Below are 20466 nucleotides of genomic sequence, written 5' to 3'. Positions count from 1 at the left end.
CACCAGTGATTTGTGAAGTGGCAGCTGTACTGTGCCCCCTGCTGGTAACAACCTGCATTTGCAGTCATTTAAAGGGTCTTTAGGAGGAGTAGGGCCTGATACATACAGTTGCTTACGTTCGGCAGGACTCATGACATAAGTGGCCTTTACCACTAGATAAAACTAATTCTCTGATCCGCTATCTTTATTGTACGCCCAAACAAGTGATGTGAGCAGACGGCCGTGTATGGAGTAAGGATAAGCTGCCATATGTGAGTATGTAAGGGGTAGACCGTGACTTACAACTGAATTCATATCTCTTATCGACAACAACTCAAAACAGGAGATGTGCGAATTCTCCAAAACACAAAGAATCAGCAGTACTGACCTGAATTGATGTAATATAGAAATGGAAAACTTACCATAATCTGCAGCAGTATGCAAGTTGCTCCCTCCTCCCTCCATAGACTTCTATGGCGAGATGTAACCTGATGTCACCTTGAGCAGACTGTCTTTGGAGAAGAAGACTGATCCCAACAAGTAAATATTACTCAGAGGGAAAGGATCCAGACAAGAGGAGTGTGAGATATATATATAAGCTTGTACAGACAGACAGCAGGCATGGGGTTGCCAGTCGGAATCATTTTATTCATCATAAAAAGGAAGCAGATGATGTATCATGCTATTCTGGCTTTTGGGAAATGTTACAGACAAAACAAATACAAAACAAAATAACCCACAAGTTTTTTTTTTTCTCTGTCCACGAGAAAGCTACCCCCCCCCCCCACCCCATCCCCCAATACTCTCCAGGCTGCAGTGATACAGATACCCCAGGGAGTGGCCGGGGTGAGACTGTGAATCTGGGAGTGTGACCAGAGGAAGGACTTTCATCAAGGCAATAAATATCGATAATCCAGAAAAAAAACGGAAGAGCACTTACACACCTGGATGTAAAGCGAATCCCCCACATTCATATGTCAGTGCTAGCGTTAGTATGGCGGAGACATCACACAAGCCCCGTAGACTAGCAGGTGCCTGTGCCGGCCCATGGATGGAGGGCGGACACAGGACAAGCTCTCATCTTACATTTGGTCCTACAGATAAGTGCCTTGAGAAGCGATCTCATCGCGGCAATACGTGGAATCAAAGCATCCAATGGCGGGATGGCACCCTGCAGCGGGCAGACTTTAAAAGCCAGGCACACATCAAACCGAGGGAGCATCGGGCAGCGCCACTACTGCGACAAATGCAAAATCATTAAGGCAACACGGCTACGAGAAAATGAAAAGGAACGCGTCGGAGCGGTGGACCAGGCAACAATCATAAGGCAAAACAAACGGGGAACGGCAAGACGTCCTTGGAATGGCTGCCAGGCACCCGGACTAACCCGGCACCAGAGTGTGAGGAGACAGGGAACACTCCCGCCCCTCCCAGTGATCCTGGGCGAGGCAGGCAGTGCCCACACAAGGCCGAAACGTCAATCCCACTTGGCATTTTTATATAAGGGGCACAGGGGGAGGAGCTTGTGGGGGCAGACACCACATGGTACAGAGTTGGGACACAATCCGGCAGCTTCTCTCAGAGAGTTGGAGGACAGAGGGGTCGTCTCTGGGGGAAGACCTAGTTCTTCCAATCTTTGCTGATGTCCAGGTTCCACTCCCAGCTTAGGTGATTGGTTTTATCGTCGTCAGTGAAAAAGGACTTCATGTTGTAACAGGCTCTGGCCAACAAACCCTTGGGGGCCTCCTCTATCGGGGTGAGAAATTCATATTCGTCCGGGCGGGGACCGTAACTTCCGACCATGTAGGTGGTCTTGTCCACTAGGAGAAAGAGGTCTTCATTACTGCCAGAGCGACAAATAGCACTGCATATAGAGGCTGACTTTGCGCCCTTAATGAACTCCCCCAAGCCAGCTGCACTTACTATGGTCTGTGCTGGAAATCTGGGGGAGGCTATGGGAGAAATCTCCACCATATTAGATGACCGGGCAGAGTACGCTGGAGCCTCTTAGTAGATCAGGGAAACCAGTCTTAAAGAATTCCCCCCATAATGTCTAGTGGAGGCTTCCTATGTATATGCAGGATTAGGTCAGGTTTCCAGCATCTGACAGCAAGCAGAGATCTTCTACAGGCAAGAAACTAAGACAAGTTTTTTCCGACCATCAGAACTAGAACTTTTAGGCAAGTTCCATCATCAAGACTTGGTTCCCCTGACCCACAGCTCCCAAGCCAGCGCCATAAAGCAGTCACCTTTTACCCCACAATACACAAGTGAGTGACTAATGTATGATAGCTGCCAGGGCGACGCACCACCTCTTATCAGCGCAGTTACACGTAACACAAGGCTGTTACCTGTAAACACTCGCATTCCATTACCTGAATAGGGAGAGTTCTGCAAGATCTCTGCTGTGTCCCCACATATACTGCACTATATCAGAGATAACGTATCCAATGTACTCAGTGCACATCACACATTACAGCCATGGCACCAGGCTAGAACATCATTTGGATTTACAGTATTGTTCTTTACTGGATAATCCAAAGAATAGGAATATGGTACCGGAGTCTGACAGCTGGGACCCCCACTTATCAGAAGAGCAGGGGTCCATTACCCCAATAAGAATGGTTCTGCATTGATAGCGATATATTCTATACTAACACCGAAGGGATAAACATATAAACCATCTACTTGGCAATCAATAATGTTAAGTTTCTCTCTTCCAATACCTGATTTGGTGAACTATTTTTATATTCCTGTTATTATACTATTTTAATAATCCTGTACGTTACACCATCTCTTACTTCACCATTGATGTCCTGCTACTATATAGTCTATATCAATGTGTTTTTTTTTTAATGTACTATCTGGACCTGATGAAGGGGACGTTTTGTCCACGAAACGTGTCGCCCCATCTGACTTTTGGGATCAATAAGGACCATTGTGTTACAAGACCCCTCTACCAAATTAGGGCAACACGTTAAATACCACTATAATTTAACCCATATAAATGGAGCAGAGTACAATACGTGTACACAAATGCGGTGTCTGAGGAAGTAACAGGGAGTCCCCTGCTCTCAAGGTTGTGGGTCAGTCGTCAGAAAATCAGAAATAAGACCAACCCTATAAAGGACCTTTCCACTTACATCTCACGCCTTTCCTGTACGTCTGCTGCTGATACTTCAGCCCGGACACTATCTCCTTGTTGACCTGTTAAGGCAAAGACATCCAGGTTACCCCCGGCTCCGTTCAAGTTGAGAGCCCCCGACCCCCCTGACACACTGTGCCGGACCCTCACCCTAAAGCTGATTTTGATCCTGTACTCGACACCTTCTTTAAGGGAAAATGATTCTTTCTTAAACTTCTCAAGGTCTCCTGGAACACAAAGAAGAGCCCTCCGGTCACACACAGTATCCCGAGTAGGATGTGTAGGATTATTGGATACTTTTGGGTCAGTGATGGTTACCTGTGAGATCCAGCTGGAGGGGGCCGGGGGCGTCTTCACATACCAGGGTCAGTTTGGTCACCACCACGTTTGGAGCGTGAGGGTCTTATAGAGAAGGAGAATATACAATATTATTTGGCGCTTCCTCTATAGACTTGTACACAGGCTGCAATCACACATCACTCCCTGCCCCCAGTATATTATATGGGCCGCCGAGTGTGGGTGGAAGCACAAGTCACGACACGTGAACTGCTACTAGCCCTTAAGCCACCTGGTACTGCCCAAATCATAATACACAGTGCCAGAATTCCCACCTGGGTACTGTCCAAATCATAAGACATCCCCATCCGGGATTGCCGAATCATAAGTGACAGAGCCAGGACATCCCCCACCCCAGTACTGCCCGATTAATAACATACCCACGGTGCTGGGGACCGGACCCAGCAGAGCCTCCTTGTACTTGCGCAGACTCTCATCATCCTGGTCCAGAGCCTGGATCTCCTGGATGGTCTTCTGTGCAGGGGGCTTGTAGTTCACAGAATGCTCATCCTCCTCGTTCTCCGCTGCGATCTGTGCCAGCTGCTCTGAAGTGGGTTCGTGCTCAGCCATGGTTCAGAGAGGGCGCCCTGGAGGGGAGGGAAAAATAATCCATTTTATTACTGCAGGCGACTCCTAACACCTTCATGGCAGATCTAGCAGCCCCTATAAATCTAGCAATAAACCTGTCTCTGTATCCTGAATCACTGCAGAACCACCTCAGCCTCATCCATGTGATAGACAAGGGGGGTCCCTGCCATAAGAGAAGGGTATTATATGTAGGCATCCAGCGCTCACACACTACGCGGCATCACAGAGACAGTGCCCAGCGCTCACACACTACGCGGCATCACATAGCCGGTGCCCAGCGCTCACACACTACGCGGCATCACATAGCCGGTGCCCAGCGCTCACACACTACGCGGCATCACATAGACGGTGCCCAGCGCTCACACACTACGCGGCATCACATAGACGGTGCCCAGCGCTCACACACTACGCGGCATCACATAGACGGTGCCCAGCGCTCAACACACTACGCGGCATCACATAGACGGTGCCCAGCGCTCAACACACTACGCGGCATCACATAGACAGTGCCCAGCGCTCACACACTACGCGGCATCACATAGACAGTGCCCAGCGCTCACACACTACGCGGCATCACATAGACGGTGCCCAGCGCTCACACACTACGCGGCATCACATAGACGGTGCCCAGCGCTCACACACTACGCGGCATCACATAGACGGTGCCCAGCGCTCACACACTACGCGGCATCACATAGACGGTGCCCAGCGCTCACACACTACGCGGCATCACATAGCCGGTGCCCAGCGCTCACACACTACGCGGCATCACATAGCCGGTGCCCAGCGCTCACACACTACGCGGCATCACATAGCCGGTGCCCAGCGCTCACACACTACGCGGCATCACATAGCCGGTACCCAGCGCTCACACACTACGCGGCATCACATAGACGGTGCCCAGCGCTCACACACTACGCGGCATCACATAGACGGTGCCCAGCGCTCACACACTACGCGGCATCACATAGACGGTGCCCAGCGCTCACACACTACGCGGCATCACATAGACGGTGCCCAGCGCTCACACACTACGCGGCATCACATAGACGGTGCCCAGCGCTCACACACTACGCGGCATCACATAGACGGTGCCCAGCGCTCACACACTACGCGGCATCACATAGCCGGTGCCCAGCGCTCACACACTACGCGGCATCACATAGCCGGTGCCCAGCGCTCACACACTACGCGGCATCACATAGCCGGTGCCCAGCGCTCACACACTACGCGGCATCACATAGATGGTGCCCAGCGCTCACACACTACGCGGCATCACATAGCCGGTGCCCAGTGCTCACACACTACGCGGCATCACATAGCCGGTGCCCAGTGCTCACACACTACGCGGCATCACATAGCCGGTGCCCAGCGCTCACACACTACGCGGCATCACATAGATGGTGCCCAGCGCTCACACACTACGCGGCATCACATAGCCGGTGCCCAGTGCTCACACACTACGCGGCATCACATAGCCGGTGCCCAGTGCTCACACACTACGCGGCATCACATAGCCGGTGCCCAGCGCTCACACACTACATGGCAGGACACAATGGAAGCTTCTGCTGAAACAAGTGCATGTGACTACAGCAATGTCACAGAATTTCCTCTGAAAGAGGAAGCTTCATACAATGCAGCCTGGGAGCAACCCTCCCCCCCCCTGGGCACACCGGCCGACAGACAACTTGGGATACACTTTTTGGTATGTTACAGGACCCCCAGAGACACCAGCAGCTCACTGGGCACAAGTTTAGACCTTCTTATGAAGGTGGAGTGAGTGGCTGCATCTGAGTGGGTACTGGGGGCAAGACCATGTCCAGCATTAGGTCATGTTCCAAAAATAATTATATTTTTTAGAAAGAAATCATGAATAACTGTAGGTGACGGAGGCCCCTCATCCTAGCAGCCTCATTGTGCCCCGTCCTGCTGCCATAATGGCGCTGTGTCCAGGAGAAGGGCTGGCGGAATATTAACTCAATTATGTTTTTGTTGTGCCAATCTGCACGAGTGTAGGACTTCCACCCTGAGCCATCCCGCTGCCCCAGATGTGTGGGGCCTGTCCCCGGACTACCAGAAGCCACATAACATCCAATGGCGGGCAGCCCAGGCATCGCCAGGTAACACCCGATTATACTGCACAGCCCTGGGCACCCTATAGACCCCACTCATGGCTGAGAACCAGTCGTTAGAAGGGTTCCCCCTCCCCCCATGTACTAGTCGTTAGAAGGGCTCCTCCTATGGACTATTCATTAGGGGGGCGCCCCCCCCGTGCACTAGTTGTTAGAAGGGCTCCTCCTACGGACTATTCATTAGGGGGGCGCCCCCCGTGCACTAGTTGTTAGAAGGGCTCCTCCTACGGACTATTCATTAGGAGGACGCCCCCCGTGCACTAGTTGTTAAAGGGCTCCTCCTACCGACTATTCATTAGGGGGACGCCCCCTGTGCACTAGTCGTTAGAAGGGCTCCTCCTACGGACTATTCATTAGGAGGACGCCCCCCGTGCACTAGTTGTTAGAAGGGCTCCTCCTACCGACTATTCATTAGGGGGACGCCCCCTGTGCACTAGTCGTTAGAAGGGCTCCTCCTACTGACTATTCATTAGGGGGACGCCCCCTGTGCACTAGTCGTTAGAAGGGCTCCTCCTACTGACTATTCATTAGGGGGGCGCCCCCCGTGCACTAGTTGTTAGAAGGGCTCCTCCTACGGACTATTCATTAGGAGGACGCCCCCCGTGCACTAGTTGTTAAAGGGCTCCTCCTACCGACTATTCATTAGGGGGACGCCCCCTGTGCACTAGTCGTTAGAAGGGCTCCTCCTACGGACTATTCATTAGGAGGACGCCCCCCGTGCACTAGTTGTTAGAAGGGCTCCTCCTACCGACTATTCATTAGGGGGACGCCCCCTGTGCACTAGTCGTTAGAAGGGCTCCTCCTACTGACTATTCATTAGGGGGACGCCCCCTGTGCACTAGTCGTTAGAAGGGCTCCTCCTACTGACTATTCATTAGGGGGACGCCCCCCGTGCACTAGTCGTTAGAAGGGCTCCTCCTACGGACTATTCATTAGGGGGACGCCCCCCGTGCACTAGTCGTTAGAAGGGCTCCTCCTACGGACTATTCATTAGGGGGACACCCCCGTGCACTAGTCGTTAGAAGGGCTCCTCCTACAGACTATTCATTAGGGGGGCGCCCCCCGTGCACTAGTCGTTAGAAGGGCTCCTCCTACAGACTATTCATTAGGGGGGCGTCCCCCGTGCACTAGTCGTTAGAAGGGCTCCTCCTACCGACTATTCATTAGGGGGACGCCCCCCGTGCACTAGTTGTTAGAAGGGCTGCTCCTACGGACTATTCATTAGGGGGACGCCCCCCGTGCACTAGTTGTTAGAAGGGCTCCTCCTACGGACTATTCATTTGGGGGACGCCCCCCGTGCACTAGTTGTTAGAAGGGCTCCTCCTACGGACTATTCATTAGGGGGGCGCCCCCCCGTGCACTAGTTGTTAGAAGGGCTCCTCCTACGGACTATTCATTTGGGGGACGCCCCCCGTGCACTAGTTGTTAGATGTGCTGTTCCTACGGACTATTCATTAGGGGGACGCCCCCCGTGCACTAGTCGTTAGAAGGGCTCCTCCTACAGACTATTCATTAGGGGGGCGTCCCCCGTGCACTAGTCGTTAGAAGGGCTCCTCCTACAGACTATTCATTAGGGGGGCGTCCCCCGTGCACTAGTCGTTAGAAGGGCTCCTCCTACAGACTATTCATTAGGGGGGCGTCCCCCGTGCACTAGTTGTTAGATGTGCTGTTCCTACCGACTATTCATTAGGGGGGACGCCCCCCGTGCACTAGTTGTTAGATGGGCTGCTCCTACGGACTATTCATTAGGGGGACGCCCCCCGTGCACTAGTTTTAAGAAGGGCTCCTCCTACGGACTATTCATTAGGGGGGCGCCCCCCGTGCACTAGTCGTTAGAAGGGCTCCTCCTACGGGCTATTCATTAGGGGGACGCCCCCCGTGCACTAGTTGTTAGAAGGGCTACTCCTACGGACTATTCATTTGGGGGGGCGCCCCGTGCAAGCCCTCTTTCATGACAGCAGACCAGGACCCCCCCACTCCTGTGACCAACCAGATAAGATTATGACCATCACCAACTGTTAAATTTTGCCCAACCCCTTTAAGGTGACAGGGTCACCCCTTTAATCAACACTATCCGCGGAGATGATGTCACTGCTCTCCTCAGATGTGACGTCACCGACGTCTGAGCTGCATTCAGCCTTCAGAGCGGTAATCACCCACCTTCCCAGTAACCTGGGGCCGCTGTACCCGCCGCAGCACTGTGACATCTCCCTCTGCACAGGTCACTTTGCAACAGGTCGTTAAGTGAATTTAACGTGCACCAACCGCTGTGACACAATGCTGTCTCAGGACATGGCTGTATATAACACCCGGCTATGGGACAGGTGGGTGAGGCTCTGTCACCCGGCGGCCGCAGCTCCTCTCCACCTGCTGCAGCACTAAAAGCCGCAGCGGTGTGCACATGACACTTACCGCTGCCGGTTCGGTTCCCTGCTCTTACAGCTCCCACCCTCAGGAATGGCGAATGATGGCCGGACACGCCCCGCTGTGCGCTCTCCTCTTCCTTTCCGGGGAAGTGCGTAACTTCCGCCGCCGGCAGCCATGTTGCTACACCCAAACCGTTAGAAGGTTGAGGAGTCGTGACCGTAAAGCAAGAGCTGGAGTATCGCAGCGGGAGATTTATCGCAAAATGGCGCCTAACGAGCACAAAAGGGCTGAACGGTTGTCCATGGCAGCCAATAAGATCGCGCATTTCTTTGTCTTGGTACTGGTTCGAGGATGTAAGCGGTGATTTGATTGGATGACTGCTATAAAGGCGGATGTAGAGTAATTGCAATGAAAACTGTTAGGCGCATGATATTTTAATGTATTTAGGTATCTAATAGAAAATCTACCAAATGGATGCATCCCTGCTAAACCACACACACTTACCTGCTGGGGCGTGTCTCCTGAAACAGGACCTGCTCTTCTTTTTGCTTCTAAGAGTTTTGTTTTTAAAGGGAACCTAACACCACGATTCTACCTATAAAGGTAGATCGGGTGGTAGGTGGATGAATGGGACGTGAGGATAGCCCTTTTTTGGGCTAATCCTCACGTCCCGGCTATCCTTTAGTAAACTTTAATAAGTGGGTATGTAAATTTTTTTAAAGGGGTTATCCAGGTTTTAAAAATTACTGAGGGCAGGGCTGGGGAGGGCCATTTAAAAATAATAAACATGTACTTACCTCCTCCGGCACCGCCGAAGTCCTGCGCCGCGGTCTGTCTCCTCTGTGCGCCGGTTTCATTACAAGGGTGCACAGGGAGCTTCCAGCCAACCGGAAGCCTCCATCCAACACCAGCTCCGAGCGCTTACAACGCTGAGAGATAGGGACGGATGGGAGGAGCCGGCCACATCGCGGACCGGAAGCTCCCTATGCACGGCTTCTGTGCACCTGTAAACAAACAGGGGCACGGATCGAAGGGACCACTGCGTGGGACATCGGCGGCACAGGGGGAGGTAAGTACAAGTTTATTATGTTTAACTAGCACAGCCCGGCCCTCAGTCATTTTTAAAACCCGGATAACCCCTTTAAGCGGCTACTGGGGCGTGGAGTAGCCGGACATGAGGCTACACGTCGCGGCTACAGTAGCGCTGGCCGCGCAACCGCAGGCCTGCGTTCTGTACATGCGCAGAACGCCGGGTACACGGACGAGGAGCTGCGCACCGAAGATGACATGGTAGGTGGAGAAAAGAGGCTACTGGGGCGTGGAGTAGCCGCGACTTCTAGCCTCATGTCCAGCTACTTCACGCCTCAGTAGACGCTTAAAAAAATTTACATACCCACTTATTAAAGTTTACTAAAAGATAGCCAGGACGTGAGGATTAGTCCAAAAAGGGCTATCCTCACGTCCCATTCATCCACCTACCACCCGTTCTACCTTTATAGGTAGAATCGTGGTGGTAGGTTCCCTTTAAGGAAACCAACTTTTACAATTATGCAAATGACCCTCAGGGGCTATTGTCTATGTCAAAGAAGCCTCTTTTGGGGCCATATTCGCTGTTTAACCGTTTAAGTGCCATGGTCAAACATGACCGTGTATGAATACGAAAAAGTGATCAGATGAGAATAACAAAAAGGATAAAAAAAGTTTAAGAAAAAAAAAAACTTAGCCTGGGTGGTGTAGTTTCCAAAATAGTATCATGTGTATGTGGGGTTTTCTGTTCTGGTACCTAAGGAATAAATCTGCCCTCTAAAAGCTCATTGGGGCACATTTACTTACCCGGCTGCCGGAGTTCACAGAAAGTGCATTGTCCATGTATAATGCACTGTGCTGCGATTCACTACGATCGTGCGCCCGATATTCTGCATGTGTCTCTTCCCCGCTCAGGTATTTTTTTATTTTCTTTCCTTATTTGCTTACTGCAGTGGCTTTTTTCCATATTTTCTTACATCCCAAGTTTTTATGCTGTATTTGGAACGTCAAAAAGATCATTTATATAGAAATTGAATGTGCACTATGAATCCAATAGAGAGTAAGCGCCTGCGAGCTCTGTTGTTGCTCTGTAATGTCTTATTTTGTCTGTATTTGCCGCAGAATATGATATAAAAATTTATTTATTTATGAAAAGGTGGGAATTTTAGGGATTAGAATATAGAAATGAAAAAATGGTCCTCAAGACCCCTTCCCAACGGTGGCATCAGGACCCTTGGCTGTATATGTCCTAAACACGTGTGAAGGAATGGATAGGGACAGACAGTAGGTGTTCTCCTTAAGGAGACAATGCCAATTAAGGCCACCTTAAAGGCGTGTGGAGACTTAAAGCCATTGATGCTCCACTAGGGAATTCTGGGAAGAATGCAAATAAGTTTTCCAAGGTGTTAAATGGAAAACAATACCTCCTTTTGCTACCTTGAAAGGCAGGAGAACACCTACTGTATGTCCCTAGTCAATAGCCTCTCACATAGCCAAATCAGTTCCCTACACTGTACTGAGGAGACCCAATCAGGTCGAAACAGCGCTGTCTACAGTTGGGAGTCTGTTCCTTATGGAATAGATACACTGGTTTGGCTTAATCCCACACCATATTTTTAGACTTCTTGTAAGTCATACTTGGTGGTAAGGGGGCTGCCTTTCAAGGTAACAAAAGAAGGCATTGTTTTCCATGTAACACCTTGGAAAACTTATTTGCATTCTTCCCTGAAGGAATGGATGGGAGAGCAGGAATTTAATTTTGTGGTTACAGCGCCACCTCCTGGTAGCTAACATGCATAGCATAGGGGGAGCCGTATACTGAGGTCCTGGGCTAGCGGCAATAATTGCAGCCAGCACACCGCCCCCATAGCCTTCTATTCTGTACGGGTATGGTGCATGGCTGCACACGGTCCTATTCCCTGTGGTTTGGTGGCACTGCTGGGCATCAGCAGAGGAAACTATGATACCCCATCACCTGCCTAATTGTGACCCATAATGCAAACATGTCCATGTGCAGGTACACACTACATCATAAAGGCTACACTTCTCGTACCATTATAGCAACATCTCCTGATGGACACTAATCCCGTATGCCTTTACCACGTGGTGGAGGTACATATGACATAAGGCAAAATGCTCATAGATTGTAAGCTCTTGAGAACAGGGGCCTTATTCCTCTTATTTCATCTGCAACTTTCTCCCCAGCGCTGCTGATGCTATAGAAAAAAAAAAACTTAAGTCCTCAGAAGTCTGATACATTCAGTAACGCTCCGGCCATCATCCCCAATGTGGCTTTTGGTGGCTCATGGGGACCCACAAGTATATACTTTTTGCATAGGACTCCCGTATTGTCCTGCGAGTCATGTCAGGGGTCCCTTAGTCCATGGCACACAGGATGAGAGACTCATCTATCAAGCTGTGCATCACACCTACCTAGATGTTTAAAACATTTACCTGTGTGAAAATAATTTCTCAAATGGTCTAGTGAAACAAGACTTACTCCTTGGATACGACCACCGCTGCTGGAGTGATTGCACAGAAACAAAAAGGTATATGAAATGTCCAGGAGTTACTGTGTGTCCCACAGCCGACAAGTGGTAATGATCGCTGGATTCAGGTGGTCAGGCAGGTTTTGATATCACACGTCTGGAAACGAATGCTAGAGTGCGGGGTGGTCGTATCCAAGAAATATGGTTTCTAAAGGGGACAAAATGGCTACATTTAGGAGAAATTATCTTCACACAGGAACATTTTTTAATAACATCCAATTGAAGAAATGTTTACATGTGGCAAATGAATGCCCAGATGGGAACACCCCTTTAAGTAATAAATACAGTAGTACATTAGGCACCAGAAAACTAGATATAATTGATCATGCAGATACAACATTAAAGATGAGATGTTGCAAATTCAGCATTTTGATAACACCAGGGAACAAATAGTTTGTGGTGCCTGGATGTTTTTCAACTTATTGGGTATTTTTGAACAGCCGATTCCAAAAAATGGCTTTCGTTTGTTTCGAGCCTGAGATTTTGAGTTCATCAAGAAATATGTACATATAGGATGAACAGCAGCTCAGACGACAGGAGACATACAATGGCCGATCACTGTTAGAGCATCCAGTGCAAATAGCCAAGATCACAGAAATAAGGGACCCAATGGAAAAAAAAAAACCTCTGGTCCACAGACATAATATGATCCATTACAATAGAGTGATGTCTCAGCAATGCACGTTCCATCAGGTGGCATTGCCAGATCTCCAAAAAGTAGAGCTGATCAGGGAAAAGCATAGGTAATTGCCAGAATTATGACCTCCAAAATACTTACTGTTCCAACTTTCAAGGCACCGTAATGAGCGTCCCCAGTGTAGTTTACCAGGCGAGTAAGGTTCTAGCAACATTTGTGGGGGGGGGGGGGGGTCAGAGGTCAGAGTATGGATCAGTATACTAACCCCCCTCTAACAAGCTCACACTTTTCCCCTAACCATAGAAACGCTCAATGACCTGCCGGTTTGTGGAACTGAACCCTAACACCAGAGGCATATCAAGTGGTAGAAGCCACCCTAGGGCCTCAGCATGGGCATATTCTGACGAGGTAGAGGCCCCCTTCAGTTATGTGTAATGGGGCCCTGCCTCTCCTAGTTACGCCCCTACATAGGAGTACATATGCATAGTTGGATAAACTCAATGCTCCAATCCCACCTGAATCATTGAGTTACTGAATATACTCAAGTTAAAGAAAAACTCTGTATTCACCTTTCAACACACCCGACTCTCCCCTCATATTGGCACACTATGTCAGCAAGCAACTGACGTCCTGGTGTATGCGATGATACAGCACAGGGAGTAGAAGAGAACCTGCAGGGGGCGTGGAAAGGCGAGTACAGGAGGGAAGAGGCACTGGCTATATACTGAGGAGCATGTGACCAATGCATTTCCCACCCTTGGCTTATACTCAAGACAATAGGTCTGCCCAGTTTTTACTGGTAAAATTAGGGACCTCAGCTTATACGGTGCACCTTGTACAGGACCTGAAAGGAGGAGCAGAATTCAAGTTCTAGGAATATAATGACAACAAGTCCTGCTCCTCCCTTCAGGCCCTGCACCATTATTTAATAAATTAGCTTTGATTGTTGCGTTAAAATGCTGAAGACCCATCGTAGGAGCAAACACCACAGCGACTAAGCCAGAACCTACAGAAGCCTGATGATTGGACCAGATATCAGGTATGTATTAGGTAGAGATTAGTAAACCCAAAACTAACAAATGAAACACAAACCCAGAGATGCAGACCCAACAGGATTTAATAGTTACAATACTCGTGTGCCCCTGGGCAGAGATACTTTAATAAAAAGAGCATATTACATTGGCATCTAGATACAGGATCCCGTCCCTGACCGTCCAAAAACAGGAACAAAAATTATACCAAACACTTGAATTTTATTAGAAGTTAAAGATCACTTTGCTCATGACACAACCAATAAAATTTAAATTTGTCCCAGAAAATAAAGGTCATACAAAAAAAAAAAAAAAAAAGTCTGCACAATTAAAAAAAAAAAAAAAAATTTCAACTTTACATGAGTTTAAAACCTATCAGAAATAAAAGCAAAAAAAACGAGGAGGTGTGTAGAAACGACTTCCAAAGCCAGAACTGTGGCACAGGAACATGAAGGGAGGGATTAGCTGGTGTCCATCTGTGGAGAGAGGAGGAGACAGGATTAGGGACGAGTATGAACAGCTGGAGGGGCATCAGCTGCCCCCTACAAGTGATATGCAACAGCTGCAGCAACAACATACACACACGCTGCACAGGACAGGGGGAGGGGGCCACAGGACACTATTACAGGATCAAGGCCCATAAAATAGTTCAAAACCTTAAGGGGAGTCTACAAAGTTAGGAAGGTGCCCCCTGTGCAAAGGCAGCCGAGAAGGTGATCAGTGGTTGAAGAATGTTGATACCCACAACTGATCAAGAGTATGGGACCCCCAGGAATCCCAAGAATATGAGTCCCGGTCCCACCATGAAAGAGCATGCATTATGAGCCTCCATCCATTATAGGAGTAAGAGACGTCTATTTTCTGGATTGGAGGGTCCACTAGTCTTTAGACATACAGTAATGTGTTACACTATAGGTCCCAAAGCTTTTATTTTAACCTCTTAGGAAAGAGACCCCTTGCATTTGGATCAAGCAGCAGAACAATAACTTTCCTGTATTTACCACAAGTTAGTGACCACATATAGACCCATTACTTACTCTGGCATTGTAGGCGTCCAGCTGTGCGTCCAACTCTTCTGCCGATAACTGTTGCTTTGTGTTTCTGGCGGCTCCCCGTCCACGGCCCCGAGTACCTCCCCTGCCGCCTCTTCTGATACCACCGCCAATACCAAACCCAGTTGGTCCCCCTCGTGGTCGTGTCATTCCACCCCTAGGCGGACTGCAAGAGACAAAAATACACTTAGTAACAGTTATGCCCCCCACCAATCAGACAATAGAATCAGAATGTCCTCCTTACCTCTGTACAGGTCTTCTCTGTGCTTCTATCTGTGATGTGACCAACTGAATGTTCATAGGACGACCTACAGGACAGAGATAGAGATCAGTCACCGGCTCATCACCACCCAGGAGGGAGCGGCTGGAGGGAGATGCGCGGCCACTCACCATCTAGCGGTACACCGTTGTATTGTTTCATTGCCTTCAGGGCGTCAGCTTTCCTTTCAAAGTGCACGTCCGCTGTACCCAAACTTCTACCGGATCTGTCGTAGTGAACTGCGGCCTTCTTCAGGGTGCCAAACTCTGCAAACAACTCCTGCAACAACAAAGGCCAACGTCAGAAAAGGGAGCCATCCATAACAGCTGGGGACACAGCTTAAGACTGGTCACAAAAGCATCAAACCCCAATATATATCCTTTTATACCAACAGATTTATAACAAAGGGGATTGGATCATTCACTGAAGACCCAAATTTCTGTGAAAACCAAAACTTGCTACATACAGCAGTGCCCCTTCTCAGATCATACAAATTGTAAATTGACCCCCAAATGAAGCCATGAATAGGTATTAACCCAACTTTAAAAAGGTTATTGCTAGGACATGACATCCTCTTGAGCAGATTTAAACCTTAGATATCACCCCCCTTCCCCCCCCAAGCAATGCTATAAGTAAATGGGGACAGTTGAAACCCCAGACACAGTAAGGACCTAGCAAAGCTCTAGAACAGTGAAGATTTCTAGGCCATATCCGAATTTAATCCATTGTAAACTCAACGGAAACACCAAACATTAAATTTTACTTTTATAAGAATATCACCATCTCAGCAACCAAAACCCCCAGAATAGGGTCAGCATCTACCCGTCAGGCCTTGTCCTCACATACATTCACTATATAGACACGTTACAGGCCAGAATAGGAGGTTCTCACAAGTAGTTTGACTACATTCCTATACATGACACTATAGTATCAGCCGCACGGCCCCTTTAAGGCCCAGCTCACACCTGCCAATGCACCACATATCTTACATCAGTAAAACTAGACCAGATCTGATATGACCACCGAAATAAACACAAGTAATGGCCTCCATTAGTGAAGGTTACCACAACTTTGTTATTAATTGGATCAAAGCTGCAGGACCAAGTATAAAACGATGGAAAAAGACCCTATCGGAATACATTGAAAATAACGGATCCTATAGACTTGTGTTATGGTTTGAGGGGCAAAAAAGCAATAATAGAGGAACAAGACGCATGTGGTGAATGAGCCCCTCGCTGATCACAAGAGCCGAGGGACGGACATTAGTCTCCACAGGAGAAAACACTCATATGCAATACAATATGAAATAGTCTGGGGGGGGTGATTTTTTTTTTCTTTTACATGGGAATTTATAATGTATGAAGAATATCAATCAGTGTATGTGGCTGAGACTACAGTCATAAAGAGGAGAACATAGAATCCACTGGTCAAGATCCAATATACCGATTACAATCTATCCAGTACCAGCCCCTCCATCACTGTAGAGTACAAGTCATATAATACAAGCATATACCTATGAGACAAGTCGGACTGGATCCCCCCAAACTGTAGTAACTATATACAGACACCAAATCAGGACAATCTACTACACCCTACACCCCCTGTGAGTACTCCCCCCCCCCCCCCCCCCAAAAAAAAAAAAAAAAAACACTTTAGGCTAACAATATACTAAAGTCACACAATACAGTATCAGGGCAACCCACTACTCCCTACAGCAGTGATGGCTAACCTATGGCACTGGTGCCAGAGGTGGCACTCGGAGCCCTTTCTGTGGGCACTCAGGCCATCACCAGAGATGACTCCAGGTATCTTTCTGCAGTCCCAGACAGCCCACTTGCTGTGCACAGAAGTATTTTAAAGTGACAGCTCTACCTAGGACTATTTTCTGCTTTATTGGTGTCCTCAGGAGCTGGTATCAATGAAAACTGTGACAGAGCAGGGAGTATAAATCACAAATGAAATTTCTGTGTTGGCACTTTGCGATAAATAAGCGGGTCTTTGTTGTAGTTTGGGCACTCGGTCTCTAAAAGGTTTGCCATCACTGCCCTACAGCAACTATACACAAGCCATCAGGACTACTACTCCCCACATCCCCCGTGAGTGGGGCTTCCCCCAGTATATACAGTAACTATACACTACAAGTGATCAGGACTACTACTCCCTACACACCCTGTGAGTGGGGCTAGGCTTCCCCCGAGTACATACAGTAACTACAAGTCATAAGGACTACTACTCCCTACATCCCCGTTGAGGTGGCCCAGACACTACAAGTCACAGTGATACGAGGCCTAGATTCTCCTCACGTACCTGAATGTCGGCGTCGGACACCCCGAAGTCCAGGTTGGACACGAGCAGCTTCCCCCCGGTTTCCACTCCTCCGGTCGCGGCCCCGAATCCGCTGTCGAACAGGTCGTGCTGCCACTTGTCCGGCAGCTGCTTGGGCTGTAATACACAACACACGGTGTGAGGACGGTGCTGGGGCGGGACACGAGGCGCCTCCGCGGTGCTGCTCTCCTGGGCTTCCCCTAGGCCGCAGGCCCTCCCTGCCGGTCCCCGAGCCCGCCACTCCTACCCTGCTGTACGGCGCGGGCCGGTTCCTGCCGCCTCGGCTCAGCATCGCTCTTGTCCGGACTGGTCCTCCGCCTCCTCCCCTGCCGCCACCTCCTCCGCCAATGCGGCCGAGAGCGGCACCACGGGAAGACCCGCCGCGGGCCCCGCGTCCTCCCCGGCCCCTGCCGGCCGGCCTCTGGCTGCGGTTCATCTTGATGATATCGTCCAGGGACATGTCCATCTTGTCCCCCATGTTGGTGATAGTGTCGGCGGCGGGTGTCCGGTGCTGGGGGATCACGTGTCCGGGTGCGGTTTCCGCTCCAACAATACAACGACCGCACTGAGCCGCGCTTATATAGCTCCGCCCCTCACAAGCCCGCCACTGCTGACGTCATGTCCTGCCCCCGGCGTCATCAGGCGCTCTGCGTTCCAAGTCTCGTATTCGTTAGAATCCTGCAGCCAATTAGCTGCCGAGTTACCCGGATGTGTGTGCGTCACGTGACTGCCTATGAGCCTCACCTCTGTTCTATTGTACATTCCTTGTGAATGCAGTGTATAATATAGATTTAGATGCAAATTTATCTATAGATCTGCCAACTCAAATATCTATCTAAAGTTTCATTCTATTCTATATAAAGTTGCATTTCTAAAACTGCATTTATACATATTAGGTTTGTATAGATATAGAATATCCACTTTTATATAGATAAATGTAGAAAACATAAAATCTTATAAAAATAAAACAATTTCATCCATGAACATGTCTACCCAACATGAGATGTATAGGGGTCGTATGAAAATATTGGGTGTGAAGGGAAAAAAAATTAAGGGAAAACAACCACAAGTCACGCATTAAAATCTCACACATTGGGGCACATTCACTAAGGGCCGTGCACCAGTTTTCTGTTGGACTTTGCACTTTCTTATAGGTGTAAACTTCTTGTACAGGTGTTAAAGAAGTGTCTGCACCACAAATGTGTAGCACAAGATCCCTTTGTGTCACGGATGCACTAGGCATCATGTGACACAAATTAGGGGTGTTCCGGGGCTCAGTCGGACCGTGCGCCAGATTTAACGTGCAAAATCTAACGCGTGCCCCATATTAAAGGTGCACTACAAAAAAAGTTGGTGAACTCTTTCGGGCCAGTGCAGGGAAGTGGCAGATTCATGATTTCTGGCGCACTTTCCTAATGAATGTGTCGCACTGAGCATTATACATTGGCAGGGCGGAGGCTTGAGACATGATTAAAGCCCTGCGCTGAGACGTGAGACATGATTAAAGCCCAGCGCGGAGATGTGAGACATGATTAAAGCCCTGCGCTGAGACGTGAGACATGATTGAAGCCCAGCGCGGAGACGTGAGACATGATTGAAGCCCTGCGTGGAGACGTGAGACATGATTGAAGCCCAGCGCGGAGACGTGAGACATGATTGAAGCCCTGCGTGGAGATGTGAGACATGATTGAAGCCCTGCACGGAGGCGTGAGACACGATCGAGGCCCTGCGCGGAGGCGTAAGACATGATTGAAGCCCAGCGCGGAGACGTGAGACATGATTGAAGCCCTGCACGGAGGCGTGAGACACGATCGAGGCCCTGCGCGGAGGCGTGAGACATGATTGAAGCCCTGCGCGGAGGCTTGAGACATGATTAAAGCCCAGCGCGGAGACGTGAGACATGATTAAAGCCCAGCGCGGAGACGTGAGACATGATTGAAGCCCTGCACTGAGGCGTGAGACACGATCGAGGCCCTGTGCGGAGGCGTGAGACATGATTGAAGCCCTGCGCGGAGACGTGAGACATGATTGAAGCCCTGCGCGGAGACGTGAGACATGATTGAAGCCCTGCGTGGAGGCTTGAGACATGATTAAAGCCCAGCGCGGAGGCTTGAGACATGATTAAAGCCTTGAGTGGAGACGTGAGACATGATGGAAGCCCAGCGCGGAGACGCTGGTAATAAAAAAGTACAAAAACACAGCAACAAAATTCCCAATAGGGAAATGGCAGAACAAAAATGTTTTAAAAACACTATTCTACACTTTATTCTACAGTGTTAAAAACATTGAAGCGCTTCAAATACAAAAAGTAAAGAGATTAAGGGTTTTGAGCCGGTTCATGTGCTTCTTGATCAAAAAAAACGTAGGCCAAACAGTGAAAATACCTTCCAGACCAGAACAATACTGGCTGCTTAGTAACTCTACTTATAATAGCAGTATGTAATGTCTGTCTTGCTACCATAAAACAATTAGTCCGTGTCAGAAACAATTATCATGTCTGATGTCTCATTGTGATAATGTGATTTCAAGTCAGCAATACTTTCAAAATCGTTGGCTATTCTACTAGAGGGGTAAATGTGGGATACAGTAGTGGGATACAGTACAGGCATCCAAAAGCACATCCATGGAGGAGAGTACAGACATGAATAGGGGGGGGAAGCTAAACAATAGGGAACATTGATTCAACACATGTCCAAAGACTTGGGGTGCACTAAAGTCAAGTTTGTATTCCACATATAGTTTTGATTAAACAAAGTAAAGAGCTAATAGTCGAGAAAACCTGTAAAACAAAATCCGTACTGTTTTTTGTTTGCTTAAAGGGGAGTTTGACAACATTCATTCATTCATTCGTTTTGGTGTAGAACTGGATTCAGAGGTGCAAGTGTGACCTTTCCTTACTTTAATGCAGGTGAATTTAGTGATAGTCATGGCCTGCTCGAGTAGGGGTGAAGCGTTTAGGTCTAAACGTATTTGCGTATTATTGCGTATTTACGTATTATGTTGTCAAAGATGCTCTCATGTAACAAAACCAAGAAGAAAA

General features: G+C 48.9%; 2 protein-coding genes across 2 annotated transcripts; both read right to left on the bottom strand.

Moving 5' to 3' along the window:
• Positions 1-606: 606 nt before the first annotated feature.
• ARHGDIA (Rho GDP dissociation inhibitor alpha) lies at positions 607-8748 on the bottom strand. Its single transcript, XM_072112244.1, has 6 exons — positions 8593-8748; positions 3841-4047; positions 3443-3526; positions 3275-3351; positions 3123-3186; positions 607-1799 (listed from the first exon to the last, which is right to left on the bottom strand). Exons 2-6 carry the CDS (start codon positions 4028-4030, stop codon positions 1600-1602), a joined length of 615 nt encoding a protein of 204 aa, XP_071968345.1. The 5' UTR covers positions 4031-4047; positions 8593-8748; the 3' UTR covers positions 607-1599.
• Positions 8749-13992: 5244 nt separating this feature from the next.
• On the bottom strand, positions 13993-18059 carry ALYREF (Aly/REF export factor). The gene is made up of 6 exons (XM_072112243.1): positions 17674-18059; positions 17409-17543; positions 15233-15380; positions 15087-15150; positions 14828-15008; positions 13993-14266 (listed from the first exon to the last, which is right to left on the bottom strand). Exons 1-6 carry the CDS (start codon positions 17902-17904, stop codon positions 14252-14254), a joined length of 774 nt encoding a protein of 257 aa, XP_071968344.1. The 5' UTR covers positions 17905-18059; the 3' UTR covers positions 13993-14251.
• Positions 18060-20466: the final 2407 nt, after the last annotated feature.

This window comes from Engystomops pustulosus, chromosome 6 (assembly GCF_040894005.1).
Source record: "Engystomops pustulosus chromosome 6, aEngPut4.maternal, whole genome shotgun sequence".
Taxonomy (NCBI): domain Eukaryota; kingdom Metazoa; phylum Chordata; class Amphibia; order Anura; family Leptodactylidae; genus Engystomops; species Engystomops pustulosus.
This window is presented reverse-complemented; position numbering and strand designations above follow the sequence as displayed.

Coding starts and splice junctions, on each gene's coding strand:
- ARHGDIA (XM_072112244.1), bottom strand. CDS start 4,030: ATGGCTGAGCACGAACCCACTTCAGAGCAGCTGGCACAGATCGCAGCG. Junction 3,352..3,442: donor CCTCCAGCTGGATCTCACAG/GTAACCATCACT, acceptor TTTGTGTTCCAG/GAGACCTTGAGAAGTTTAAG. Junction 1,800..3,122: donor GTACAGGAAAGGCGTGAGAT/GTAAGTGGAAAG, acceptor TCTTTCTCCTAG/TGGACAAGACCACCTACATG.
- ALYREF (XM_072112243.1), bottom strand. CDS start 17,904: ATGGGGGACAAGATGGACATGTCCCTGGACGATATCATCAAGATGAAC. Junction 17,544..17,673: donor GGCCCGCGCCGTACAGCAGG/GTAGGAGTGGCG, acceptor TGTGTATTACAG/CCCAAGCAGCTGCCGGACAA. Junction 15,009..15,086: donor CAGAGAAGACCTGTACAGAG/GTAAGGAGGACA, acceptor TGTCTCTTGCAG/TCCGCCTAGGGGTGGAATGA.